We start from the raw sequence: 27,500 nt of genomic DNA, 5'->3' as shown, positions 1-27,500 counted from the left end.
GGCCAGAGAACAATGGGGCCATTTGAGCACGGTTAGGTGTGAAAACGGCCAACGGCCACGGCCAGATGGCCTAGTGTGAGTGCACCCTTAGGTTTAGACTCAAACTTGAAGTCACTGGTGAACATTTTAACAATATTTCTGGATTTAGTTATATTCTGTTGCTCCATTAGTTTAAAGCTGGATTTAAAGTTCTATTTAGGATTCTGTTTAAACTTGCTGGTGAGGCGTTTTGAATGTACGCATTTCGTCCCACGCTTCATCCTCGGTCCTCACAGTTACTCTCCGTTGGTTTAATGCTCAGAGTTTCTCTTCCTCATTCGTTAATCTTACCCACTGCTATGAACTAGGCTGATTAGGGTATATCCTCCTACTATTCAACCTATTCACATTTTTAATTCAAATTGACTAAACTCTTGATTGTCTCTAATCTTGGGAGTGAGTCACCTAAGTCTCACATTTATTTATTGTTCTCTAATATCTTAGAAATCCTGGCTGATCTGGAGCTACGCATTACCACTATAACCATTGATATCAGCGGAGCTCCATTACCTCATCGAATCCTTCAATACCTCTTAACACTTCTTAAGATTGGTTAAGGCCATCACAACTAGCCGTCAGTCGCCTTGAGGACATGGCCAATCGATGACAATGAGCTGGGCGTGTATTAAAGGATATTGTCGACCAGCCGTCCAATGAGCTTGCAGTAGTAAGTGTCATCTGGGATCCACACGTTGTCCTCTCGGGCGCTCATTCCAAACTTGATGTAGGTCTCGCTGAGACACCACCCCGGAGTACGGTTGTCCTGGAGGGAACAAGACCCCGAGTTATGCTCCATCCATTACTAGTTTACTACTGGTCGTCCAGCAGATTCCTTCATTCAAAGGGACTGGACAGTGAGTTTTAAATGTCATTAAGGAGCAGGCTAGGGTTTGGTTTCTTGCTTTAGGTTGGCTACAGGTAGACTGCAGACATTGCAGACATTTAACCCAGAACTGCTAGGGTTAGGACCAGCCCCAACGAGAGACTATCCTGCCCTAGCCCCTACGAGAATACCCTGATAATACTCACTTGATAACAATCCTAGTAAATACTTGTTAATTACCATGTAATTAAGCAACTACTATACGTTATACATTATTATATAATTTTTCAAATAGATTAGTTTTATCAAGGATTGCTGTCATTGAGGCAGTTCAAATCAAACTAGGGGCCCCTGAAGATAACGCATTGTGATTATTGAACATGCACTACCTTCAGTGAAGACATGATGGCGTGCACCAGCTTCCTCTTCAGGCTGGTTCTCTCTCTCAGGTGCCGCTCGTAGTAGTGCAGCGTGTTGTACAAGTAGGTCACCGGGCGGTCTGCACCGCGCACACCGGCATGGTGGAGTACACACGAGACACAGGAGGGGGGAGGGAGACACAGACACACATTACACTACTGGTGTGAAGACTGCAGAAAACCACATCCTCTACGTACGCACGTAGACGGATGAATGAAATCCCCAACACACACACACACACACACACACACACACACACACACACACACACACACACACACACACACACACACACACCTAAGAGGATGAATAACACCGTCTTGGGGACTTCCCTCATCACCATCAGACATGTTTGTGTAGCCGCCAGGTGTTATTCCCCGCTGTCTAAAAGAGGTCCCGCTCACCGTGGAACTTGTACAGCCCCCCCAGGTGGTCCAGCAGGGTCTCCAGGGACTTGGAGACAGGGATGAGCTCCAGGAAGCGGTGGATGACGATGTCGAACACGGGCAGGAAGCGCAGACACACGTTGCCGAAGTAGATGGGCAGGTACTGGGACGTGTGCTGCATGGGGGGGTTCACTTGGTCGGCCAGACCCTCGAAGTACAGCTTCTCAGGGTATTTCTATGAATGGGAGTCAGGACGGACTGCGTTAAGAACCAGAGAGGAACACCCCAATCTAACATTTAAATCCGGTGCACCCAGAACGGCAAAATGCACTGACTGACTACACCAATAGTGTCGGGAATGTATGGCGTTATGTAATAGTGAATAATGTTACAGGGAATGTTGAGTGTAGTTTTCTGACTACTTAAAAAAACAAGAACACTATGTTTGCTTTCCGATTATATTTCCCATGTGCGCCCCTGTGTGTGTGTGTGTATGTTTTGTGATGTGTGTGTCTTGTGATGTGTGCGTGTGTATATACGTGTATGGATGCGTGTTTGGTGCTGCAGGGCACCTTATGGTGGCTCATGTGCTTGCTGTATGTGGGTGTGTTTGTGATGTGTGCGTGTTTTGTGACGCGTGTGGATGTGTCTGGATGCGTGCTTGGTACCACTGGGCACCTTGTGGTAGCTCATGTGCTTGCTGTATGTGTGTGCGTTTGTGATGTGTGTGTGTTTTGTGACGCGTGTGGATGTGTCTGGATGCGTGCTTGGTACCACTGGGCACCTTGTGGTAGCTCATGTGCTTGCTGTGCCAGTCGTTCTGCAGCCAGTGCTCCGGCGCGTTCTCCTTGACAAAGTCGTTGACCCGGTTCCGGAAGTCGTTGGGCTTCAGCAGCAGCAGCTGGATGATGAAGTAGCACACCTGGGCCTCGTTGCCCTCGTGGCTGCGCATCGCCTGCAGGGGGAGGGGAGAGCAACAGCAAGAGCGAGAGCGAGAGCAGTGAAAGAGGAAGGGATAAGCGACGCGTGAGATGTGTGTGTATTGGTATTTGTGTGTGCATTGGTATGAGTGAGTGAGTGAGTGAGTGAGTCTCACCAGACACAGGATGAGTCGGTCCAGGGTGACGATGTTGTACTTCCACACCATGTCGTTGAGGATCTCGATGCACTTGTTGAGCTGCTGGCCCCCCGCCGACGTGGAGAACTCGTACACCAGGAAGTCCGCGAACGTGCGCACGTGGGCCACCAGCGCGCGGGCCCCGATCCGCTCCAGCACCCTGAGACAAAGAACACACGCACACGCACACACACACCATTACATTGGATGTGGGATTTCTTTTTCAACACAATAGTATCAATCTTTCAATGGAGGCAGGTTCTTTAATAGAAATAAACCAAAAAGAAGGTTCTTCCTTTTTATTTTTATTTTTTTTAATAGTACAGGTCCCCTTTGTGTTTATATGTACATAGTATGCATCAGTGTGCGTGTGTTCTCATTCGTCTGTGTCCCTGTGTGTGTATGTGCGTGTGTGTATGTTTGTGTGCATGTATGTGTATGTGCTTGTGTATGTGTACGTGTCTTGTGCAGATTGGTGTTTTCCGCTAATAGCAGTCTATAACTCACTTAAGTTGGGGTTTGCCGTCCCTGTGGAATTGAGAAAGGACTTTGAAATGTTACACGTCATCTATAGTAGCTTTGCACTACGGCTAAACACATGGTACAACTCTAATGCAGTTTTGCATCATCACTAAATGTTATACATCGACTGTACCTTTGCAGTACTGCTAAATGTTATACATCGACTGTTCAGTTGCACTACCACTAAATGTTATCACACTATTTATTACCAAATGTTATAATCTACCACAACATAATGACATTTTCGAGAAAAAAATTAAAGTTTGGTACAAATGTGTTTTGGATATAAAAGTGCCTGTAGCTACGTGTTGTCGTAAATGTAACGCCTATTAACAGAGCGTTGGGGGTGTGTGTGTGTGCGTGAGGGTGTGAGTGAGTGTGTGTGTGTGTGTGTGTTGGTATGAGTGTGTGCATTGGTATAAGTGTGTGTATTGGTATGAGTGTGTGTATTGGTAAGAGTGTGTGTGTGTCCCACCTGAAGCCTATCTGGTTGATGTGGTCCGTCTCCAGCAGCATCTTCCACAGCAGACACAGGAAGAGGGGCGGCGAGCCCTGCAGGGAGAAGTGGGTGATGATGTCGTTCTCGTTGGACATGGACTTCCACTTGCGGTACTCCTCCTCCACGTTCTTCTTCAGGTTGAAGCGCGACTCCTGGGGCACGTTGTTCTGCTTGAAGAACGCCTGGGACAGAGTGAGCACGAGAGGGAGGTCATTCGTTAGACGAATTACAGCAATCCGGATTTGTTTGAATGCTTTTAAATCCAGGCCGAGAGCACTTGAGACGACCTCCTTTACATGTTTGACATCATTTTAATTAGTGTCTGTATCTTGTAACTGTAACTTTTGCGGCCTTTTTCTTTTCTTGGCCAGGGCTCCTTTGATATATTGTTTTTTAATCTCAATGGAACTTTCCTGGTTAGATAAAGGTTAAAAAAATAAAAATATAAAAAATATGCTGACTGGGTGTAAGTCAGCAGTCCACATCAGTTAGGACGAAAGTGTGTGTGAGTGAGTGAGTGAGTGAGTGAGTGAGTGAGTGAGTGAGTGAGTGAGTGAGTGAGTGAGTGAGTGAGTGAGTGAGTGAGTGAGTGAGTGAGTGAGTGAGTGAGTGAGTGAGTGAGAGAGTGAGTGAGTGAGTGAGTGAGCGAGCGAGTGAGAGAGATAGTGAGTGAGTGAGTGTGTGTGTACCTGCAGGGGAGCAGGGAAGCAGGACAGTGTGTGTGAGGCCCAGTTGTGCGGGGTGAAGGTCATGATGGTCTGCAGGATGTCTTTGCACCAGGTGCCTTGGATGGAGTCAGAGCCTGTGAAGAAATCTGCACACACACAGCATGTGAGTCATCCACAGTCACTATGATCAATAAGGAAGGAAGGACAGAGGTGAGGAAGAAAGGAACGACGAGAGAGGGAGGGAGGAAGGAAGGAAAGAAGAAAGGAAGGAAAAAAAGGGAGGAAGGAATCCGGTTAGCTCCGTTTGTGTTTAAGAAATTATGCATATCTTACCTTTAACTAAAACTGGACCAAGCCACTCAAATAAATGGGAAACGGTTAAAAACCAAAGAGGACGGCCGGATCAGAGGGCTGTAACTACCTGTAATGTGGGTGGCTCTGGCCAGGATCAGAGGGCAGTAACTACCTGTAATGTGGGTGGCTCTGGCCAGGATCAGAGGGCTGTAACTACCTGTGATGTGGGTGGCTCTGGCCAGGATCAGAGGGCTGTAACTACCTGTAATGTGGGTGGCTCTGGCCAGGATCAGAGGGCTGTAACTACCTGTAATGTGGGTGGCTCTGGCCAGGATCACAGGGCTGTAACTACCTGTAATGTGGGTGGCTCTGGCCAGGATCAGAGGGCTGTAACTACCTGTAATGTGGGTGGCTCTAGCCAGGATCAGAGGGCTGTAACTACCTGTAATGTGGGTGGCTCTGGCCAGGATCAGAGGGCTGTAACTACCTGTAATGTGGGTGGCTCTGGCCAGGATCAGAGGGCTGTAACTACCTGTGATGTGGGTGGCTCTGGCCAGGATCACAGGGCTGTAACTACCTGTAATGTGGGTGGCTCTGGCCAGGATCAGACGGCTGTAACTACCTGTAATGTGGGTGGCTCTGGCCAGGATCAGAGGGCTGTAACTACCTGTAATGTGGGTGGCTCTGGCCAGGATCAGAGGGCTGTAACTACATGTAATGTGGGTGGCTCTGGCCAGGATCAGAGGGCTGTAACTACCTGTAATGTGGGTGGCTCTGGCCAGCGTGAGGATCAGAGCTCGGTTCAGCTCCTCTGACTCTGCCGACAGGACCGTCTTGGGGTCGTTGAGGAAGCGCGTGAACTGGGGCTGCACCTCAGAGCTGCCCAGTGCCGTGATCAACCGCAGTGCTGTGCTCTCAACACTGGGGGCAGACAGAGAGAGAGGTCCAAGTTACAATCCATGGAGCAGGTTCTCTGCAAGGACGAGATAGTCCCTGTGTGTGTGTGTGTGTGTGTGTGTGTGTGTGTGTGTGTGTGTGTGTGTGTGTGTGTGTGTGTGTGTGTGTGTGTGTGTGCGACGCCCCCTCCAGTACCAGAGGTGCAGCTGGTTCTGGTTGGTCTGGGGCACGGCAGCCAGGCTGTGCAGGTGGCTCAGCAGCTGGACGCGGTAGTGGGGCTGGATGTGGTGCATCCGGTAGCTGAACATCTCCAGCAGCGTGTGCAGGATGCCCCACGCGTGGGACTTGAACACGTTGGGCAGCAGCTGGCCTGCACACATCAGAGGGCATCATGGGAGTTGTAGTACTGAAAAAACAACTCGGTCAAGAGTAAACACAATCCGTAACCTACGCTGGGGAGAAGTTTGTTTTGCCGCGTCTCGCGTGATAAACGCTCTGACAGTTTCAAACATTATCACCCGCCATAATGATAAAATAATTTCAAGATTGCTTTACTTCTATACGAGGAAGTACAATATATTCTATTATTGATAACGGTTGAACCTAAACGGTGTGTGTATGCGTCAGGTTATGAGACACGGCCGGTGAACTGACTTATGAAACCCTTGATGCCCAGAGACTCTATCTCCATGTAGACCAGCAGCCTGCTGTAGGTCTCCACCAGGGCCGGGGCCAGGGCGATGCTGGACTTGGCGTGGGCCAGCTTGATCACACGAGTGGCAATGCTGTGGATCAGACTGATGGGGAAAACCCAAGCACAGAGACAATAAGGTGAGCGATATGGAGAGAGAGAGAGAGAGAGATATGGAGAGAGAGAGAGAGAGAGAGAGAGAGAGAGAGAGAGAGAGAGAGAGAGAGAGAGAGAGAGAGAGAGAGAGAGAGAGAGAGAGAAAAAGAGAGAGAAAAAAAGAGAAAGAAAGAAAGAAAGAAAAAAAAAAGAGAGAAAGAAAGGAAGAAGGCGTTAGTTAGAGAGAGAGAATGAAAGAGAAAATAAATATGTCGTAACGTCACTATATCAGCAACAAGTTGAGAATTGAATTAAAGAACCACTTGAAGCACATGGATGTACTTTGAAGCCCCTCCCACACCCACCTCATCTTGGCGTGCACGGTCAGGGAGTCCAGCAGGTTCATGGGCAGGGGGGACACGGAGCCCGAGGCGGTGCAGTTGGTGCCGGGCAGGTTGATGCGCATGGATCCGTTGCCGTAGATGGTCTCCACCAGCACGCCCATGGGCAGCGTGAAGCACTCCGAGTTGGTGCTGTAGGCGTTGCACAGCAGGGCGATCTTGTAGTCCAACATGCCCAGGGACTTGTTGCGGAGCGACTGCTGCAGGAACCTAGAGGGTGGATGGAGGGGGGGAGGGGGAGGGAGAGGGAGAGCGAGAGAGAGATTGGAGGGTGAGAAACAAAAAGCTTGTTTCTGTACCAACACCGCAAGATGGGGTGAGTTGAAATAAATTATGGCTGAATAACATCTGGACACAGACAATGTCCACAAGCAACCTCTGGTCCTAGCACACCAGCAAATTCATCTACATTAAATAGATCAGGCAGCAAGGACTAAGCACGTTTCTTTCCTCGTTCATATGACATATTTGCCAGGTTTTTTTGGTCAAATAAATGAATGCGTTAAGACTCCCAGCAGAAGGGTTCTAGGTTTCAACCCCGATGTACCCCTAACCCTGTTCATTCAGGACATGCCCCTAAAACAAATCAGCTTCACTGCAAATGGCTGGCTTGGATAAAAGCTACTACAGTGGAAAACATAATCGTAACCTTATAGGATCTCTTGATGGACGACTCTATTCTGTTAACGTCAGCGCACAGAATGAATGAATGACAGTAGAATCAGCAGTGGGGAGTCCTGCAGACTGGGAGATTGGAACGCAGCACAATACTTCTACTATAGTTTTCCCCAGTTGGAGGGCCTGCTGGGGTGTAACGGTACACAAAAGTCACGGTTCGGTACGTACCTCGGTTTTTAAGTCACGGTACGGTACAATACGGTACGGTTAATAGTTAAGGGGAATTAAAAAAAAAAAAAAAAAAAAAGCAGCACCGAAAACACCAATAAACTTTGTTATGGCATTTCCGTTTCTGAATTCCCAGTGAGCTGGGTTTGTACAGCTCGCTTTTTTTTTTTCACAGCAACGGTGATAGTAACACCTGTATGGCGCCTTTTCAAATGCGTGTGCATGTTAAAGTGCTGTAAGTAGACACAGGGAGCCCTATCCATAGCCGGACAGCCTGTCGGAGACCCTCTCCGTAGCTTACGTGCACATCCAATATTTTTAACTATGCGTCGAAACCATGGACCTATTGGTCGACGCAACGGAGACGGCAAGGGCTGTGATTGGTCCTCTAACAAAATCATTTCCTGAATCACTTCTTCGGTTTGACTTTGTACCTTAATTACTTTGTACATTGTTTACTTTGCACCAGGACCAATAAAACACCAAATAAGATTTGAAAAGCTTTGGAAGTGTATTTACAACACTGCTTAAATGGTTTGTAACATACACTGTATAAGATAGATCGGGCGGCCAATTGCATTGCGTATCCGACATCCCGACTGAGAGCTGCCGAAGGGATTACGGAGTCGGAGTAGCCGACTCGCCGAGCACAGCAGGACCGAGAAAAAAAATAAAATAATAGTTTCACTTCTGACACCAATGTAGTGACCTCGCTGGTGACATAATGATGTCGAGTCATTAGTAGTTGAAGGTAGTGAACCAAAACCAGGTCACTGAAACCCGTAACGTCATAACCAACGGCAGAAAAGTAAAACCGACCCAAAACAAACCCCGGTTACCCCGGCAACCCCCAACACGGTCTCACTCGCGTGCAGGCCCCCACCCTCCTGTTCTTCCAAAGCCCTCCCCCAGCTGACCTAATGATTCGCCCCCACGCTGATTGACAAGAAGAACATTACAATACATGCACATAGAACAACTGGCATAACGGACAACGAAATATAATGCAACACATAACACACAAACTATTTAACTGTCCCAGGGTCGCTGCATTACTTTGGCTAAACGGTCCGGGTGGAACTCCGACTTCAAGTTTTAAATTCCGTATTGCAAAACAAGCCTTTACATTCACCATATTAACGCTATGTACGCCACATTTACGAACCGCGGCACACCTCTGTAACCGCACCGAAGTGCCTGTACCGTGACGGTTCGGTACAAATACGTGTACCGTTACACCCCTACTGCTGGGTCAGTTGTGCTTTTTTCATCCGTTAATTTTGATCCATTCACATCAAAAAAGCTTGGGACGGGTTCTTACTCGTGGTGTAGTTTCAGCGAGTGGGGTATGGGTATCTGCAGCTTGGAGTTGTCGTTCTGGGCCTTGCGGTTCAGGTGGATCCAGATGCACGTCATGGCGAAGGAGTGAGTGGACTGGGGCTTGTTAATGTCCGGGACGGGAATACACTGGGAGAGAGCGGGATGGAGAGGGAGGAAGACGGTAAGGAAGGCCTCCTTTTTTGCCTCCTTAACATACAAACAAAATCCCCCCCACACACACACACACACACACACACACACACACACACACACACACACACACACACACACACACACACACACACACACACACACACACACACACACACACACACACACACACACACTCTCTCTTACTTCTTTCTCGGGGTACAGCAGGTCAAAGAGCTTCATGACGGGCAGGAAGTCGGCCAGGGCATTCTTCTGGATGCTCCCGGAGATGAACTGCAGCAGCACCCACATCAGGTGGTCCCTGCCCTTGATCAGACCTCTGCCCGCAAGCTGGGGAACATCACACATCAAGCTGATCATGAGGAGGCGATCAGGGACACACACACACACACACACACACACACAAAGGTAACATCTCAACAGGCAGGTGATTAGGGCTGTAATCATCCAAAGTATCCAAAGTTGCCAGATTTCAAAGTGATTTCCTATATAATAAATACATTAGTAATAAATAAATAAAAAGCAGCCAAGAAAAAGTATAGTAAGCAATATAAGTATTTGGTGTGTCACTGTGTGTGCGTGTGTGCGCCCTAAATGTCCATAGCCGGTTCAGGCGCTGCTGAACCGCTACAGGCCACGCTCAACCTCCAGGGGGCGCCGGCGAGGCCCCTTACCTTCTGGTGCAGGGACAGCACCATATGGGGGAAGCTGGCGAACTGGAAGAGCACGAAGAAGATGAGCTGGGAGGACAGGTGCTGCCACAGCAGCTGGCTGGTGCCGCCCACGTCGGCGTCAAAGTGCTCCTCCGTCTCCGAGCGCTCCATGGCGTACACCACCAGGTCCACCAGCTGCTCCTCCAGCACCGGGCAGCGCTGCTTGTGCTGGGAGGGGTGGAGGAGGTCGGGGAGAGGGGTGGGGGGTTTGAGGGGTGGAGGGTATGAGATGCAGAGGGGTGGAGGGTTTGAGATGGAGAGGGGTGGAGGGGGTCGGAGAGAGGGGTGGGGGGTTTGAGATGGAGAGGGGTGGAGGGGGTCGGAGAGAGGGGTGGGGGGTTTGAGGGGTGGAGGGTGAAGGGTATGAAATGGAGAGGGGTGGAGGGGGTCAGAGAGAAGGGGTGGAGGGTTTGAGATGGTGGAAGGTTTGAGATGGAGAGGGGTGGAGGGTTTGAGGTGGTGTTGGGTGGAGGGTTTGAGGTGGAGAGGGGTGGAGGGTTTGAGGTGGAGAGGGGTGGAAGGTTTGAGATGGAGAAGGGTGGAGGGTTTGAGGTGGTGTTGGGTGGAGGGTTTGAGGTGGAGAGGGGTGGAGGGTTTGAGGTGGAGAGGGGTGGAAGGTTTGAGATGGAGAAGGGTGGAGGGTTTGAGGTGGTGTTGGGTGGAGGGTTTGAGGTGGAGAGGGGTGGAGGGTTTGAGGTGGAGAGGGGTGGAGGGTTTGAGGTGGTGTTGGGTGGAGGGTTTGAGGTGGTGTTGGGTGGAGGGTTTGAGGTGGTGTTGGGTGGAGGGTTTGAGGTGGTGTTGGGTGGAGGGTTTGAGGTGGTGTTGGGTGGAGGGTTTGAGGTGGAGAGGGGTGGAGGGTTTGAGGTGGAGAGGGGTGGAGGGTTTGAGGTGGTGTTGGGTGGAGGGTTTGAGGTGGAGAGGGGTGGAGGGTTTGAGGTGGAGAGGGGTGGAGGGTTTGAGGTGGTGTTGGGTGGAGGGTTTGAGGTGGAGAGGGGTGGAGGGTTTGAGGTGGAGAGGGGTGGAGGGTTTGAGGTGGTGGTGGGTGGAGAGGGGTGGAGGGATGGAGGTGGTGGTGGGGAGTGGGAGATGGGGGAGTGGAGGGGTGGTGTTATGAAGGGTGTGGTTGAGGGGAAGGGTTGTCAATCATTTGTTGAACAGTGTGAAGAATAGAGAGGGAAGGAGAGAGGGTTGTTTACACAAACAAAGGATGGATGGAGGGGAGAGAGAGGGAGGAAGCAGGGGAGGAGAGACAAACAAACAAGAGAAATGTTTAATCACTTAATAAACAATATTGCCATGTTACAACCAACTTAAAGAAGACGACGTAGAGTTAACATATCCCTAGGCTTGCCTTACTTTACCTGCCCATCTACTCAGATAACTAGTATAACTCGATGAAAGAGAGATGGAGGCTAGCGATGGACGACAGGATGACAGGAAGCAAACAATACAAAGAGAATGTGGCGTGAAGGGGGAGATGAAAGAACGTCACATTTTATTTTTAATTTATTATTACAAATCAAAGCGACATTTGCAACGACATTCTTGTCAATTAGGGAAAATGTACAAAACTACCAAAAGTAGTTTTTGTATTTACCTTCTTTACATTTTCATATAAATATTGCTCTAAAATCAACAAATCCGATGCATTACTGTGTGCAGGGTAGACCTTCATGAGTGAACAGTGATGTAATGCAGGCGCTATTAGTTGATCTATTACACACCCTGGATGGGACGCTAGCCCATCATACACCAATTATCCTTCATTCACCTGGTTGGTAATTACCCACCAATAGGAAAAACACTATTTTATCAGGAGTGGGCATTAGCATTAGCAAGGCTAACTCCTCGACTGATTACAAATCCCATAGTTTATACCGATGACAACCCCCTGAGAGGACTACAGAGTGGGGTAATGGTGAGTAGCACCCAGCTGCAGCCCCGGAGACGGGGCCTGTGGTGTGGCAACAGGCCGGTGGTTGGGCAACAGGGCTGTGGTGGGGCAACAGGGCTGTGGAGTGGCAACAGGCCGGTGGTTGGGCGACAGGGCTCTGCCACACCACAGGGCCCTCTGCCGCACCACAGGCCCTGGCTCCGGGGCTGCAGCTGGATGCTATTGAGAATGGTGGCGGTTGGAGGTGGGCGCTACATCGGCACGCGACATAACATGGTTTTAAATAAAACAACGAAACCAACAAATCAAAACACCGCATACACACAGACAGACATGCAGGGCTGCACGGGGCACGGCCGGACAGACGGCTGGACATGACTTGGGAACGGACGACGAATCCAAACATCATGCCAACACCTACATTCTACATTCACCCATCAGAGTGCTGGGCCTCAGCCTCCACCCCTGAGTGAGCGGTAATGAGGTCGGCACTCAGCAGCAGGCACACGCGTGCACGCAAACACACCTACGAGAGCACCACAGGCATTTCAACTCCCTGGTAATTAGACGTTTGTGTGTAGGAAAGGGGTTGACCGGGCTCGTTGGCGGATAAGTACAATTAAAATAACTGGCTATTAAAAGATTAAGAACAAAACCCACAGCCGGCGGTTTACGATAAGGAACTGTTTCAAAAGTAGAAAAACAACTTTCAACCACGTCTTATTATTGAGGTTGAATCTCGTTTCTGTGTTTTGAAATTGACTGGGTAGAAATATCTTTCCCATTGCCATACTAGACCTGATGTCATAAGGGTTCTAATGTTATCCTATGTTGGGCCCCACTGCTCAATTATAAGGAAATAAACCTACCTTTTAATGACGATGTTGTGAACAAACATTTGTAACAAATATACAATAGTCCAACAGGAACGAATGACCCAAAACAGACCGAAATTGTGGATATATCTTCTTGATCAATGTGCTAAAAAAAGAGGGTTATTGATTTCTACACCTACTGATCTAAAGGAATTTATGTCACTCAAGCGGATTCATTTAGTGTTCGTTATGATCCAATTTGCTATACTATTCAAAATGTTAGCAATTTCACATAGCGGAAAACTAGTTAGACAATGTTTAGGAATGTAGGAAAGTGTTGAATCTGGACTGAGTTCTATTTTTGATCCCCTTCTGCACCCAAAATAAGCATAAGCAACCAATTGGTTAGTAAATTAAGAGTTGTTTTGCCCATGTCAACTCAACAGAAAATAGGAGAAGGTGAGACCCTCTGCTTAAAAAAAACAACTCAAAGTCACAAACAAACACAAGGCAAGGACCAGAACACATCCACACATGCAGCGCACCAGGACTTGAAATACCAACATCAGGGTATGTTGGGCTGGTTGAATGAATCTGTGATTCTCTGGTGCCCCAATAGAGTTAAGAGTTGAATTAACTCCATAACAAATTCATAAATGAACTTGTGTAAACTGATGATCGTAACTAAATTGTAAGAACTATGTGTTAAGAGAGATCCAATTAGTCAAGACATGGTTTAAATTTATTCTGGTTAAAATCTGGATTCTGGTTCAAATGTAGTTTAACGGAACTGCCTAAATTAAAACAACCTTGTTTGTTTGTGTGAAGTTGGGAGTGATTTAAAGCGTTGTTCCCGTGTTCACAGAAGGGGTAACGCGGAGAACATACCCTTATTTAGAAGAGGCTGTGAAGACATGGACCACTTTGCAGTGATATTTCATGACGCTGCATTTCTACAGCCTTTCCTACTCTGTGCGTCCATACACACACAGTTTTATTCACACAATGCAAAATCCACAAAACCCTGCTGTTCTCATTCCAAGTCCTGGGGTTTTTCGTTCTTTTTCTCCATCCATGTGTCCCTTCCCCTCCCCCGGTTTGACATTTCTAAGACGGTGATGATGCTCATCAGCGTGTCTAAGGAGCCAAGCGTCCAATGGGCTGGTTAGTTAGCAGGTCAGGTGACCAGGGAGAGGAACAACGACATACCTGGGCAATGTTCAGAGTCTAGAGAGTGCATGGCAGAGACAGACGCGACACACAACCAGGACAAGAAAGAATATAAGGAGAAAACAAAACCAAACAGAAGAACAGAGAGATAAAGAAAGGAAAGAACAAAAGAGAGAAAGAGAAAAGAAGAAAGTGACTAAGGAGCTACGTTCTCCCCTTTGAGAACAGTTAGAACATCAACGCAGCCGTGGTCATCCAACATTGGTGATTGTTTTCATAGAAAATAAAAATGCTCATCAATGAAAGGAAGTTCCACCAATGAACCATAAATTATTGTGAAGGTTCAAGGTTCAATATTTTGAAGAATAGCCTTAGCCAAATGGAAAACTCAAAGTTGCACATACAATTTTAATTCAGCAGCTCGTATATTTCATGTTTGTCCCTTAATCCACCGTCAAGTCAATAATCAATGTATACATATGTTTTTGAAAGAAATGTTAAAATAAAATGATTGCACGCATTATTATGCATCTCTATATTGCCTTCTGATTTTTCCATTTATGGGCATTACTAGACTTCCTGAAGGTGCAGCCAATGAAAGCAGGGTAAACAGACACCAGTGTATTGTGGCCGGGTTTACCATATAGCCCCCCGGAGGTTCATATTTGTTACAATATATGGTGCTTGACAGAGTTAGCAGGTAAAAAAACTGAGTGGTGCGTGAGAGTTTCCGCATGAGGAAGCCAAGAAAGACAAAGAGAATGTGAAGAATGAAGTAGTAGTACTTGATCTCCATTGGGAACCATTAAAAATGGAGGATATCAAAACCAACTCAAGGACAATTATAGGGGGAAAAAAGTTATGGAATTGTTAAAAAGTAGAAACTATCCTGCAATGATGCAAAAAAAGAAAAATAATAACAGACAGAAATAAAGGGGACAATATATAAAGCAACAATGGAGGAGGGAGGGGCATAGAGATAGAGAGTGAGAAAGAGAGAGAGAGGGAGAGCGAGAATGGTTACCTGCTTGTTGAGTCCGAGCATGTTGCACACCATTTCTCTAGAGTACGGCTGCTCCAGCACGTACCGCAACAGGCCTGTCTGGGGCTCAAACAGGTCCTGGGAAACGATAACAACCCGCATACCGAATATTAACAGAAGAATACTTTTGAGTTGGAGAATTAGAGTGAGTTAGTGAGAGACGTGGATGACAAACAAGAGATGGAGAACCTTGATAGAACCGTGTGCTTGTGTTACCTTGTCATAAGGCAGCATGCCCCTTAGGGGAAAACGCAGTGTGTTGGGGTCTAATTTCCAGGAGTTACAGATGGCACCGCTGTTATTCACCACAGGCAACAGGCTACACCTGCCTACACATACACACACACACACACACACACACACACACACACACACACACACACACACACACACACACACACACACACACACACACACACACACACACACACACACACACACACAGACAAACCTTTGAGTATGTTCAGCTCATTCATATGAATTTAAGATAAAAAAAAATGAAGCAGAAAATATTACTCCCAAATTTGTATCAAGAAGGTGAGACGTGTGTCGAAATGTGAGATGCCACACATTTCCTTTAGCCTACCACAGATGGAGTTGATTCTGGACGTAGGTCGGAAACTGTCGACAAAGTCTGATATAAGACTTCCCAGGAGCTAGAGAGAAAGTGCATGTGGAAGGACGAAAGATAAATACCCACACACACGCATGCATTACAAATAACTAAAAATACAGTGTCCTGGGCAATGAAAACACACACACATACGCGCGCATACCCAGTGTGACAGCTGTCCCTCAGGATAGAGTTTTCTGATCTCTGTGATGGCAAAATAGGCAGGAAGGAGGCAGGCATTTCTGTCCAGGATATACTCTACCACCTGATGAAAACAAACACACACAAAACTGATGATGCTGAGGTAAAATACTTTAGAAAATGCTTCAAGCTACTGCTGTAAGTGCAGGTATATGTACATGTACACAGGTTTATATGTTATATAAAATATATTTGTGGGTGTTTACATGTATTTTCCCTATATTTTGTTTTGGTTTGGTTCAACAAAGCATTGGTGAATGAAAGCCTGCTGTTAACAGGGAAAAGAGATGTGAGAAGAAATGAGGAACAACAATGTACAGAAGAGGCACTCAACTGAGAGGAACAGTTCGAAAAGAGTAGAAGCTAGGCCCAAGCACAAAGTTCTTTGTAGTAAACATGTAGATGTGGGTTTATGAAGTACCTCTCTGGCGACTAGTAGTTGCTGGACCACCGCTGAGCTGACTGTGGTGGGAATGCTCTGAATCTTGTCCAGCACAGCTTTCAATAGGTCACGGACACCCTGGGGGACACCAGCACACACAGGAAATAAATGTACTGCAATAAGAGCAAACCCTTCATTAGCACAGCGCTTTTCCCAGATCCTCGTAGGCTTAACAACACTAAGATCTTAGGTGCCTCGGGAATCCATCCAGGAACTAGAATGTTTGACATCTCCTTATACTGTTATGTCTCTCGGTGATCCGTGTCGTATGTCCGACCACTGTTGGCTTATAGTTACCTACTCTCGGTTATCCTTCTAGGGTTGCTGAGCCACCCCAGAAGGGAGAGGCCCAATCCCATTTCTACCCCTTACCCCTTCCCCTTCCCCTTGTTTTGAAGGGGTAAGGGTAAGGGGTAAGGGGTAGAAATGGGATTGGGCCTTAGTGTGTGAGTTCAATGTGTGTGCGTGTGTATTTGATATACCTTGTAGTCCACCCCGCCGATGATCTTGCGGATGAGTTTGAAGGTAAGAGCCCACAGCTGGCTCCTCTCCCACTCCAAGCTGTCTGAGCTGATCAGTGCTACACACACCATCCTAGATGGCCAGCAAATAGGATACAGACGAAATTTGTCAGACAATTATAAAAACAACGTTTTTTGGACAGTTTTCACAGAGTTCCTTTCGCAGTACAGTGTTCCGTTGATACTCTCTAGAGGTCAAAAATGTAAATCACTTCACTTCATTAAATAATGTCGGCTATACAACAATGCAAAACAAATCAATCCAGAGAATGACCGAATATATAGGGCACCCAATGCGCTTGTTAGGGCTGCACGATGTTAGGAAAACATGCGATGTGCGCTAACAATATTCTATACTAAGATAACGATATGACTTGCGATATTGAATGTTTTTGTTCACTCTACTTGTTGCCAACATAGACTGATGCAGAAATTATCAAATAAATGCATTGTTTCCATTCCAACATAATCTTTATCACAAGAACATTGTCTGATACTGCAAAAAAATGAAATTGTCATTGACTTATCACTCATTTGAACTTAAACTGGTCACCTCTTTTCAAACATGGTAGCCTTTTTCTAAACCACTAATTTGTTGAGCCAATAAGGTGTTGCAGAATGCTGTCTGGGGGGTTAAGGCTGCATAAAAGATGACATTAAAACAACATCAAATATGAATAAAATGATAGTCATAAAACAATGATATACCATTATGGTGAGTTCTGGCCCAAAAAAGCTAACACAAGGAACAATCAGCAACAGTGTAGTTAAACTAAAGGGCTTGTGTTGAACTGGAGAACCAACACTGTGCGTAGAGTCCAGCAGGTGAACGCATGAAAGTTGCTAAAACGGGCGGATTGTGACGTCCCTAAAATTCACGGGCGGGGATGCGGGCGGGTAAAGAACTCCTTGCGGGCAGATAGCAAATGAGGTCTGAAACAGGATTTTAGTTAGCTGAAATAAAACATAATTGAAAAATATGTTAAATATTTGTGTGTCTAAATTACCATTACCACATCGCAAATATGGGGGGGCATTGGAGAACCTAATATTTTGAAGGTAGCATATGTGTGTGTGCAATAATGGCAGTGTGTGAGTGTGAGTCTCGTCAGCGAGTGAGTGGATGGGCGAGGAGCGGTAGCGTGTGTAAGTCTAGTGAAGTAACGAACGAGTCCGGTTGTGTTTAAGAATAAAGTACCCAGCCTGTCAAGAATCGGTGGGCCACTTCATTCCGACCATATTCTGACATATAAGAAGAGCCACTGCCGGTCAAAGTAAAGGGTGTTACCCCCGAGAGAACTTCGGCCCTGGAGGGAAGGTCTCCCATATGCTCCTCGACTACGGTCTGGGAGCCGACAGCAGGGAAGGTGTAACAGAACACTAACCATCTCGTAGTTGGAGGCGGAGCACAAGAGAATCGTGCTCCAATAGTGCCAGATAAATATAAAGCACTTTCATTTGAATGGTTTTAGCTTGTGAGTGATTTATCGTGGACACGGGCCGGGAAACGGGCCAAATATTAACGGGTCCGGGCGGGTGCTGATTTAATTTTGATAATATCATCACGGGTGACGGGTCGGATCTGGTGCTGAACTTTCTCAAAGATTTGACCCGTTCGTAGGCTACATTTTATCAAAGTTGAAGTAATCTTTGCAGTACGTCTATCGCAAGCGTTGATAGCACGCTCACGATACATTTTCGATATATCGTTCAGCCCTAGCGCTTATCCCTCAGTGCCTGAGGGTCCAACTTCTCCAGGTGTGTGATTCTGCGTACCGGGGTGGTAGTAAGCTGGTCTCCACAGCCATGGCCAGACAGTCGTACAGGAAGGAGATACGCTTGGGGCTGTGTTGGCTGTGAGTAAACCGCACAATCCACTGAACACACTGGTCATGAGACTCCTATCGGCAGACGGACAAAGAAACAATGAAGCGTACAATGAACAGACAGGAACAACAAAAACCCTTCAAATGTTATGTGCAAGCTAATTTGCGATCCAGCAGTGCTACTATGCAATAGCAGAACTTCTTGGGGGAATCCGCAAGGAGCCTGGCCAGCAAACCACGCCTGCAAGGGGGAGTTTTGCCTCGAATACAAAAGATATTCTTCCAAAGGAACTCATTCGCGCAAAGCAGATCAAGCTCTCAGAAGGGAATTTTCTCATTTAGCAGCCACTTTCATTCTTTGTCTCTAGCTAAAATGTATATGATTTCACTCTGAGTAGCAAGCAGGCAACTTTCTCCAAGATGACTACTAGTTACATTCCAGATCTGGAGATTCAAACCCAGTAACTTTCAGGTGGGTGTGATACACTACAAGGGTGAATGCTCACCTGTGGCAACGTCCCCCAGTACTGCCTAAAGGCTCCAAGACAGCTGATCAATTTAGTCCTCTCATCTTCTGGAGTGTCCATAAACATGCTGCAATAAAAAAACAATTGATCACACATGCCCAAGCACACGTGTGCAATCGTGTGCGTGTGTGTGTATGTGTGTTTGTGTCCATACCCAGCAAAGGCCTCTTCGATCATCTCCGTTTTCTGCAAGACAGTGGGCATGGACAGGAGAATAATCAGTGGTAAAATATAATGGGTAGAGCATAGGTCTTGCAGCAAGCGAAGGTATCTGATTGTATTTAATAGCAATAAACTCACTACTATTGCACCTCTACAGATATTTTGGGTATATATATAATATATATATATATATCTTCTTTGTATGGGCATGACGGGCATATTTTGTTGATCCGTCTGTGAAGCATAACGTGAGCTGAAGGGATTGAACGCTTCCCACACGAGAGGTGAGGTAGAGTTGCAATATTTGTGAGTTTATAGCCATTTAACAGTATCTGAGTATACATATTTTCATGGATATGGAACTCAATGGAGTGAATTGTAACTAGCCTTGGACACCATATTTTGCCTTGTGGTTTGCCTTCTACCAAGGTCTAACGTTAAATTAATATAAGTTGTGCATGTGCTACATGGAATCGCAGGCAGTGATAGAAATACTTTACACCAATTTTTTCCATTCAGTTTCCTTGTTCAGAATACATGATGCTGCCCGGTATTTAGGCACGTTTGATCACAAAAGTTATTTTGTCTGACCACGGTTGATTTGGGGCAGGTTACAAATTGGCCCATCATAACGTTGTGGCAATTCACTCTGGGACGCTACTTCATGTTAGCTTTATTATAACGCAATAAAAGAGGACCATGCGACCTACCACCACATCTTCAAAGATGCTCTGGAGCTGGGTTTCCATTGAAAGGGCCATGTTGTAATATCTAGGTATCAATTTCACCTGACCATCACACACATGGATTACTGTATTCTTCTATATGACTGGTGTACTAGATGAGGCATCTGCTAAGGCAAGCTAATGCTGCAGCGCCTGGACAAAAGCGTAAATGAAGCGTGCAACGTCAAAAACAAGCCGAAGGGGGAACAATACCCAAAGTGATATAGTTCCGCGTTGTTTCTTACTTCGCTCCGTCGTAAAGATAAATAAAAAAGCGAAACATTTCCTCGCAATAAAAACAACAAACATTTTTTTTTCAGATTGGTTCGCTAGTGGTGGAATTCATTTTTTATTCCGATTTCCAGTGACTTGGTGGTTTTACATCGTTTTTTTCCTTTGTTTAATTTATAACTGTGCATTTTTCTGTGGTGTCCCAGGGTAATTTCCATGATGGCACCTGTTCAGCCCTAGGTATTGGGTTGACTCGTCTCAACCCTCCCACTATTGTTAATGAATAACAACAAGCGCAGTGACATTCTATCGCGCTCTCACGCTCACATTATCATTCATACTGAGCGCTTACAGGTGAACTATTTCCCGGGAGTTGACATACTTTATTTTTTCCCGAAAAATCCCCTATATGCAAATGTATTTCACAAGTTTAAGTTTAGAGAGGACAGACAGCCGTTAAGATGAAGGGAATACCCAGGAAACGTCGAAGAAGTCGAATTTGTGTTTGAAGACCTTTACGATCAGGAGGTCTTGGAGGAGACGATTCCGTGTTTATTCTCATATGTTGCCATGGAGAAGTGGACCATGGTCCTTGTTTTCCATGTAGGAGCGCTATATAATGCAGGTAAGGGACACGGCTCTTCTTTTTTTTTTTTCACGGCGGGGTTTCTAAAGCAAACTTGTGGGAAAGTTTACGTTACACCCTGAATGCAGTGCATGTGCGTAAGATCTTAGGAAACGTATCTATGCAAAAAATATTAAATTGATAACCATAACTTGGTTATATACTGTATATATATATAATTACATGGCAAATATAATTTATTATAAATAACTATACATAAATATGAAATATTATTATCATCGAATATATCATTGTCATATCGCAGGTATAGCCTACGTATAAAAGCCCTATTTATTATCTTCAGTTTCATGAGACACTAATCATACTTGTTAGTTGTTATCCTGACTTATCGCATAGACTGAACTCTTTTACAACTCTGACTCTTTTTCTCTGTGTGTGTGTGTGTGTGTGTGTGTGTGTGTGTGTGTGTGTGTGTGTGTGTGTGTGTGTGTGTGTGTGTGTGTGTGTGTGTGTGTGTGTGTGTGTGTGTGTGTGTGTGTGTTTGTGTGCGCGTCTGTGTGCGTGTGAGTGTGTTATTATTTCTCTTTCGTTCTCTAGCCTTCTGTTCACCTCCCATGCCCGTCGATGTCTGGTTCTCTTCCATAAATCTTCAGAATAGTCTCCATTGGCTTCCTGGGGAACACACTCCACCGGGCACCTACTTTAGGGTGCAGTATGCCATGTACGTGTGTGTGTGCTTAATGTGGACTGTGGTGTCGCTGGGGGGTGGTTGTGGTTTTAAATTGAAGGTTGTGCTTATCACTTATTTATTTTGGCTTTGAAAAACTACAGCAATGTCCTTAAACAATTAAAAAGAAAGCAGCTATATTTGATAACATTCTGTTCTATTGAGTCATTCATGTCCATGCTTTATCCAACTTACTCTGAATTCAGGGGCATTATTAAACAACCACAATGGTACAGGCAGGGGCAGGTAGAGGCATTGCTAGGATTTTGGGCTGAGCCCATACCGCTCTATGGGGGTCTAGGGGGGACTCTATCCCCGGAATTATTTCTTTATAAACAAGCTCTATTTTGATGTCTTTTTATGCCATCTGGCATCTTATTTACATACATACCCGTATCATTGAAAAGTACAATTCAAAATGAATCATGAACTGTGATGTAATAATCAGTATTAGTATTGAGTAGAAGCAGAGTACCTTACAACTGTTATAATTTGTATTATATTTAGGAATTGACATGCTAGAGTACAACCACTATTATAGTATTCCTTTGAACGTTAACATGTACAGCTATGGCGAACGCTGGAGGGTGGTGCCGCACTGCAGAGAACTGGAACTGACCCGGTGTGATCTGACCAATCAGACGCAGGATCTGGAGCAGGGCTACTTCGCAAGGGTCCGAGCCATAGATCGCACTGGTTCCTCTAAGTGGAAGAAGACGCAGAAACGATTTGACCCCAAGACTGATAGTAAGTGGAGGTGAAATTCAAAGTAAAATGCTGTTTTGCAAAAAACAAAGAATTACAAACTGTTATGTATCAACTATTAACTACAAACTAATCCTGAATGTCTTCATCTGTTACAATGGTGACACTACAGTCAAACTCAGTATTATAAAGTAGTATTCTCTCGTCATCACCATTTACAGCTATCTTAGGCCCCCCATTGGTCACCCTGGAAATGAAAGGCAACAGTGCCATTGTAAACATGAAGTCACCAATGAGATACCAGCCAGACAACAGCAAGCCAGAGATGACCATGTTGGAAGTCTACCCTCAGATGGCCTTTAACCTCTCCATTCACATCGCTGACAGCAAAAACTTGACGGTAGGTACACGGATGGTAATTGAATAAGTCAATACCTTGTTCAACACCTTGTTCCTGGGCTCACGCAAGATACACAAAACAACCATCAGAGTCCCTCTGTGGTTACACAAGTTCTCTGCTCAATTTCAGGGTCAGCACAAAAAGGTGTAACAATCTATTTCCTATTGGGTTACTGTGACTACACCAAGCCAATCACAAACCACCTACACCCTCTCTAGGCTAAAGATATGGCTGGGTGTGATACCTGGGCAAGATGCCCCCCCCCGACCGAGCTCACTGCAAAACACAAAATTCAGTTTTCATTTCCAAAGTAATTCGTAATCTTGATTTATATTGTTATATTTACACCCTAAATATCAGTATCTAACTACATAATTTTACACTGAAGGATGTAATGATGATCGATGAAGATCCAAAGTGTAATCTGTGTGTGTGTGTGTGCGTGTGTGTGTGTGTTCAAATGTATGTGTGTGCAGCAACATATCCCATTCTCCTCCGGTCGATACGTGTACCGCCTGATGGACTATGACACAGAGTACTGCTTCTCCGCCCGGACCAGGTTCAACTCCATGCTAATCGAATGCCAGCCCTCCACCTGGCACTGCCTCAAAACACCTCATGGTACAGTTTGTATGTGTGTGTATTGGTGTGTATGGGTGTGTAAAAACTGGTTGTCAGTAATGTTCAGAGGATGATTGAAAGGAATGTTGCTGAACAGGAAAGGGGGGGAAACGACAATTCAAAATATCTATTCACCACAGAAATGTGATTGTAATCTCCTTGTGTTTATGTCAACCTTGAAAGGATTCTTTCTTTGTTTTCCGGCATCTCTCAATTTAAGCGCCCAGACCTGTCACGTTCCTTTTAGCAAACTGTCTATTTTAGTGATGCAAGATACAGTATATATTGGGTCTGATCAATTGTAGGCTGACAAATTGTAGCCATGCAATCGCCATTAGTCTGGAACTTCGCGGTTCATTTTCGATTTCGAAGGGGTGTTATCAACAGGCCAGACCAATAGTGCCTCTGGACACAATTGGCTGGACCTACAACCCACCAGAGCAACATAACGTGTACCACATCCGCGGCAGCCATCTCGGTTGTATACAAAAATGACTCACTGACGCTCCCTTAGTGTGCGTCATCGTATTAAACCAGCCACATATTAGATACATGATTGTGATGGGCTCATCTCGGGCCAGGTCTGCTAGAAATATGGCTGAACAGGAGGGGGGCCAAATGCATATTTGTATGTTGTATTACTATGTTTTATTCCAATAACTAAATGATAGCCGATAAATAGAGCCGATAACAGGAGGCCAATATTGCTTCTGTTGGCTTAACCATAGGGCTTTAGAAGCGTTGCTCACTGTTGACTCGCTTATTATGTCCAACGTCTGAAATTAGTAAAGTCATGCAGTGTAGTGGATGTGGTTATTAAGCAATCGGTTATCTTGTCTGTAACCGGCCATGCGAAGCACATAGTTATTGGTCATCGTATCATTGTATCATTGACAAAAAGTAATTATTGTGCATCCCTGGCAAATCCTTTTGCAACATATGCAATACATTGTTCATGAAGGTAGGTGATTCAATATGGTTGACTTCATGACGTACAATGCAAACACAGGAAGTTTGTTGAAGGAAGGTTGAGCTTGCACAGTGATCCGTGCATTCAAGCGACACCATCAAGTCTTTGTGCACTTGAACGGGGAACTTTTGCTGTACACACTCGTCATCAAATTGATCAACTCACGGTACATTTCTGAATGCACCCGAAGTGTGTGAGTACCTAAGCAGCCATGGTGTGTAGAGGTAAAGAACAGGCGTCTCTTCCTGCTCTCTCTCCAGACCCGTTCATCAGCCAGCTGAGGAGCGTGGTTGTGGGGATCGTGGTTCCGTTGTGTTGCATATGCGTGCTCGGAGTCGGGGCCTACTTCATCCATTACCTGGTGTGGGGCAAGGAGGAGAAATGGCCACAGGCACTGGTAAAATACACACACTCACACACGTACACCCATATCCTTCACCATACTACACAGTGACAGTTGGTATGTATACATAACGTTGTTGTAATGCAATGCCCACAGCATGCAGTCACACCCAGGAAGATCAGTTATCGTCCGCATCTCGGATGACTCTGAGAACGCTCCAAACCCTAACATTCATGTTTTTCTGGTTCCCCCCCCCTCCTCCCCAGGAACCAACGTGCCACTCCTTCCCTCCGACAACTTACACTCCCGAGCACTTGGACCCCATCTACGTCGGCCCTTACCACCCCAAGCCGCCGCCGCCACCGACGCCGCCGACGCCGCCGACGCCCGACAGCGCCTACGGGCCGCAATCGCCCATTGGCTACGCCTCGCAGGGTCGGGGCGTGCTCCCGGACCTGCTGTGCTACGCCCTGCAAGGTCGGGGCGCGTCCCCGGAGCCAGAGCCACCCTGGGAGGACTGCCACGAGGCGGGAGGCACGGACTACGGATTCGTCAGAGGGGATCCGGTCGGGGGCGGACAAGAGGGCTCGGAGGACCCCAGGGAGGGGCTGGGGCATGGGGGGGAGGGAGAAGGGAGGGGTAGGGGGGAGGAGGACGAGGAGGAGGAGGACGAGGACGCAGGCATGATCCATTGGGACCCTGAGAGTGGAGTGTTCATGCTTCCCGAGACATGGGCGTGGGCAGAGGGAGGTTTGGATCGCTGGCTGCTAGGAGCGGGACAGCCCGGGAGCAGAGGAGGGGAGGAGGAGGAGGAGGAGGAGCAGGAGGCGGGAGCAGAGGGAGGGACAGGAGGCGTGAGGCTGGAGAACGTGTTTGTGCGGCAAGGGTCGGAGGAGCAGAGAGAGAACGCGAGGGCAATGGAATTGGAGATGGGAACCTTGCTGGCCAACTGGAGCGTAGTGGTGGTGGACGAGTAGGGACCAAGGAGCACGGACACCACTCACCTCCTTTGTATTGACGTATATAGTTTAGTATATATAGGAGATGCATACTTTTTATTATACACTTTATTATGCACAACAGTGTCCTTTTATTAGCCTTTGACAAATGACAAACTCAATAATTATGAAAAAATCGTACTCTTTCGATTTTATTATTATTATTTGTGTTATTATTGAAACGATAGACTATTTCTGTATAATGGTGACCCTTCCTAGAATTTGAAGTACATGTATGCAAAGATTCTATTGGGATCTTATTAGTTCAGGCTCAGTTAAAGCATGTTTTATGGATGGGGGTGAAATCCTCCATCGTGATGTAACCTCCATCATGACTCCTCCTGGAGGGTAGTGGAGGAGTGGAGTAGGGCACATTGACCCATCACTGACCTCTTTAACCTACTTCTTCTCACTGGCTCTTGGCGGACAGCGAATGACGGATTAAAATCGCTGACTTCAATGCATTCCAGAATCCCGGTGAATATCAATGTTTTACCGAAAATTAAGGTGTTTTGTAACTCCATTGATGGGATTATTATAATATTATGTTGTAGTTTTTTTTTTTTCAAGATATATGTGGGCCAACAAAGAACATAAACTATTTTAGCTCTTATCATCATATTATTAGTATTGTTTATATTATCCGTGACATTATACGATGGTTTTTAGATGAAGTAAAACTTTAGCACTTGAATGCCCACTCACTCTGTCCACCGTGTTACTACATGAGCGCTTATGCTTTTTATTCTAGAAATTATTTGAAGTAAAATGTATGGTTCTGTAGTGCTTTTGTCCATCTACAATAATAATGTGTTGCATTGGATTGTTATAAGATCTTTCAGTCCAACCTTCGACTATAGACACCGATTCTATGTAAAACCTTCAGGATGTATCAGTTGAATCAACTGTTTTTACTCAGGTTTAAGATTGTGAACTTCATGTATTTTCTATATGTCCTAGGCTACTAGACACGAGCCCTTCGATTTTAAATAAAAAATGAATATATAAACACTACAGTCCATGCAATTGTAGTTAATCTCTTCCTCTTTTCTACTATTCTCTTCTCTTCGCTCCCTCTTCACGACTTTTATGACCACTAGGGGGAGCACTGCAAACCATCAGCTGGTCCTCCAAACATCCCTCTCTCCATCTATCCCCCACAACACCTCCCCCTCTGTAGCGTTCTCCTCGTTGAACCGACGTGATGGCGTGGTGTCGCAGACGCCTGGGTGGGGCTTTGCCGATAGACGTGCATTTCCGCCCGGCTTATGTTTCCTGCACTCCGCATTTAAATGAAGCTGCACAACGTCAGCCTCAACATTCACTATCATTGCTGAGTGGGAGAAAGCATCTTCGTAGAAGGAGATTTTTTTTTTCGAAATTATCCCATGCGCGTTTATTGAAGGGTTTTCCGGCATAGATTGCGTCAAGGACCGAACAATACCATTACAAAGAGTACCTTGCACGGTGCATCATCTCTGGGATACATCTGCTGTCCAATGGACGAAATTTGGACTGAATAGCGGGTAAAGTGGAAGTCTGTGTTAGAACAATAATTAAGGCTTGTCGTTTCACAATATGTTGTGTAAAAAACAAACATATTTTAGCACGGCCATAATAGGTTGAATATCCTTGGAAGATTTACAATAATCGGTGGATTGAATGAAGAGGCTTTTTAACGACACCCTTTTTTTTTAATTATTTTAGACCTAGCCTAGTATCCTGTCGTACATAGATAGACATTTGGTGGACTGCAATAATTAATATATACTAGCCTATTTCAACTCTTTAAGATTTAATAGCCTATTCCATTCACATTGACGCACCTGACATCGGCCTATGTGTTATTACAAATCTAATATTTAGATGATCTATGTATATAGGCTACACAGATCATACATTTCACGATAGACCACAACATTTAAGTATGCAAAGGACTACATGTGGGAGCTGAAACTACACGTGTGACTCATTGCTTCCAGGGTTCTGTGTCGTGCATTGGCAGACCTGAACGGAGATCCACATCACCTGCTAATCCTATAAATGTTCTTCTAGGCTACCATCCCAACTGCCCTTTA

The 27,500-nt window shown here is 45.9% G+C and overlaps 3 protein-coding genes across 6 annotated transcripts in view; 2 read left to right on the top strand and 1 right to left on the bottom strand.

Moving 5' to 3' along the window:
- The window catches only part of med23 (mediator complex subunit 23), a 23,929-nt gene extending 3,901 nt beyond the window's left edge, over positions 1 to 20,028 (bottom strand). The window contains exons 1-26 of one of the 4 annotated variants that reach the window (XM_056580934.1): positions 19,827 to 20,028; positions 19,109 to 19,140; positions 18,934 to 19,021; positions 18,378 to 18,502; positions 16,563 to 16,674; positions 16,060 to 16,158; positions 15,601 to 15,702; positions 15,411 to 15,480; positions 15,041 to 15,153; positions 14,807 to 14,902; positions 13,822 to 13,839; positions 9,865 to 10,071; positions 9,377 to 9,520; positions 9,021 to 9,166; positions 6,818 to 7,063; positions 6,320 to 6,462; positions 5,861 to 6,035; positions 5,526 to 5,689; positions 4,496 to 4,620; positions 3,783 to 3,988; positions 3,293 to 3,313; positions 2,765 to 2,945; positions 2,453 to 2,623; positions 1,687 to 1,903; positions 1,252 to 1,361; positions 676 to 802 (exon numbers count right to left, since the gene is read on the bottom strand). In XM_056580934.1, the coding sequence (XP_056436909.1) occupies positions 676 to 802; positions 1,252 to 1,361; positions 1,687 to 1,903; positions 2,453 to 2,623; positions 2,765 to 2,945; positions 3,293 to 3,313; positions 3,783 to 3,988; positions 4,496 to 4,620; positions 5,526 to 5,689; positions 5,861 to 6,035; positions 6,320 to 6,462; positions 6,818 to 7,063; positions 9,021 to 9,166; positions 9,377 to 9,520; positions 9,865 to 10,071; positions 13,822 to 13,839; positions 14,807 to 14,902; positions 15,041 to 15,153; positions 15,411 to 15,480; positions 15,601 to 15,702; positions 16,060 to 16,158; positions 16,563 to 16,674; positions 18,378 to 18,502; positions 18,934 to 19,021; positions 19,109 to 19,140; positions 19,827 to 19,877 (3,289 nt within the window). In that variant the 5' untranslated portion in view covers positions 19,878 to 20,028. The remainder of the gene's footprint in view (positions 1 to 675; positions 803 to 1,251; positions 1,362 to 1,686; positions 1,904 to 2,452; positions 2,624 to 2,764; positions 2,946 to 3,292; positions 3,314 to 3,782; positions 3,989 to 4,495; positions 4,621 to 5,525; positions 5,690 to 5,860; positions 6,036 to 6,319; positions 6,463 to 6,817; positions 7,064 to 9,020; positions 9,167 to 9,376; positions 9,521 to 9,864; positions 10,072 to 13,821; positions 13,840 to 14,806; positions 14,903 to 15,040; positions 15,154 to 15,410; positions 15,481 to 15,600; positions 15,703 to 16,059; positions 16,159 to 16,562; positions 16,675 to 18,377; positions 18,503 to 18,933; positions 19,022 to 19,108; positions 19,141 to 19,826) is intronic. The other 3 variants (XM_056580936.1, XM_056580935.1, XM_056580939.1) reach the window with 3 other exon arrangements.
- A 327-nt stretch (positions 20,029 to 20,355) lies between these two features.
- On the top strand, positions 20,356 to 27,465 carry il20ra (interleukin 20 receptor, alpha). The gene is made up of 8 exons (XM_056581917.1): positions 20,356 to 20,697; positions 21,256 to 21,379; positions 21,954 to 22,132; positions 22,312 to 22,490; positions 22,967 to 23,111; positions 24,342 to 24,478; positions 24,691 to 25,037; positions 27,405 to 27,465. Exons 1-8 carry the CDS (start codon positions 20,643 to 20,645, stop codon positions 27,463 to 27,465), a joined length of 1,227 nt encoding a protein of 408 aa, XP_056437892.1. The 5' UTR covers positions 20,356 to 20,642.
- The window catches only part of ehd3 (EH-domain containing 3), a 14,378-nt gene continuing 13,588 nt past the window's right edge, over positions 26,711 to 27,500 (top strand). The window contains exon 1 of the mRNA XM_056581580.1: positions 26,711 to 26,948. The gene's annotated coding sequence lies outside the window, so the exon portion shown is untranslated. The remainder of the gene's footprint in view (positions 26,949 to 27,500) is intronic.

The sequence above is a fragment of the Gadus chalcogrammus genome, chromosome 21 (assembly GCF_026213295.1).
Source record: "Gadus chalcogrammus isolate NIFS_2021 chromosome 21, NIFS_Gcha_1.0, whole genome shotgun sequence".
In the NCBI taxonomy this organism is placed as follows: Eukaryota; Metazoa; Chordata; class Actinopteri; order Gadiformes; family Gadidae; genus Gadus; species Gadus chalcogrammus.
Note: the sequence above shows the minus strand (reverse complement) of the source record. Positions and strands in the feature narration are given on the sequence as shown.

What these genes read in the sequence shown, in the direction of transcription:
- il20ra (XM_056581917.1), top strand. Translation starts at nt 20,643, where the DNA reads ATGGAGAAGTGGACCATGGTCCTTGTTTTCCATGTAGGAGCGCTATAT. An exon ending in AGGAGCGCTATATAATGCAG is followed by an intron (nt 20,698 to 21,255) that starts GTAAGGGACACG and finishes TTCGTTCTCTAG; the next exon opens with CCTTCTGTTCACCTCCCATG. An exon ending in AGAAATGGCCACAGGCACTG is followed by an intron (nt 24,479 to 24,690) that starts GTAAAATACACA and finishes CCTCCTCCCCAG; the next exon opens with GAACCAACGTGCCACTCCTT.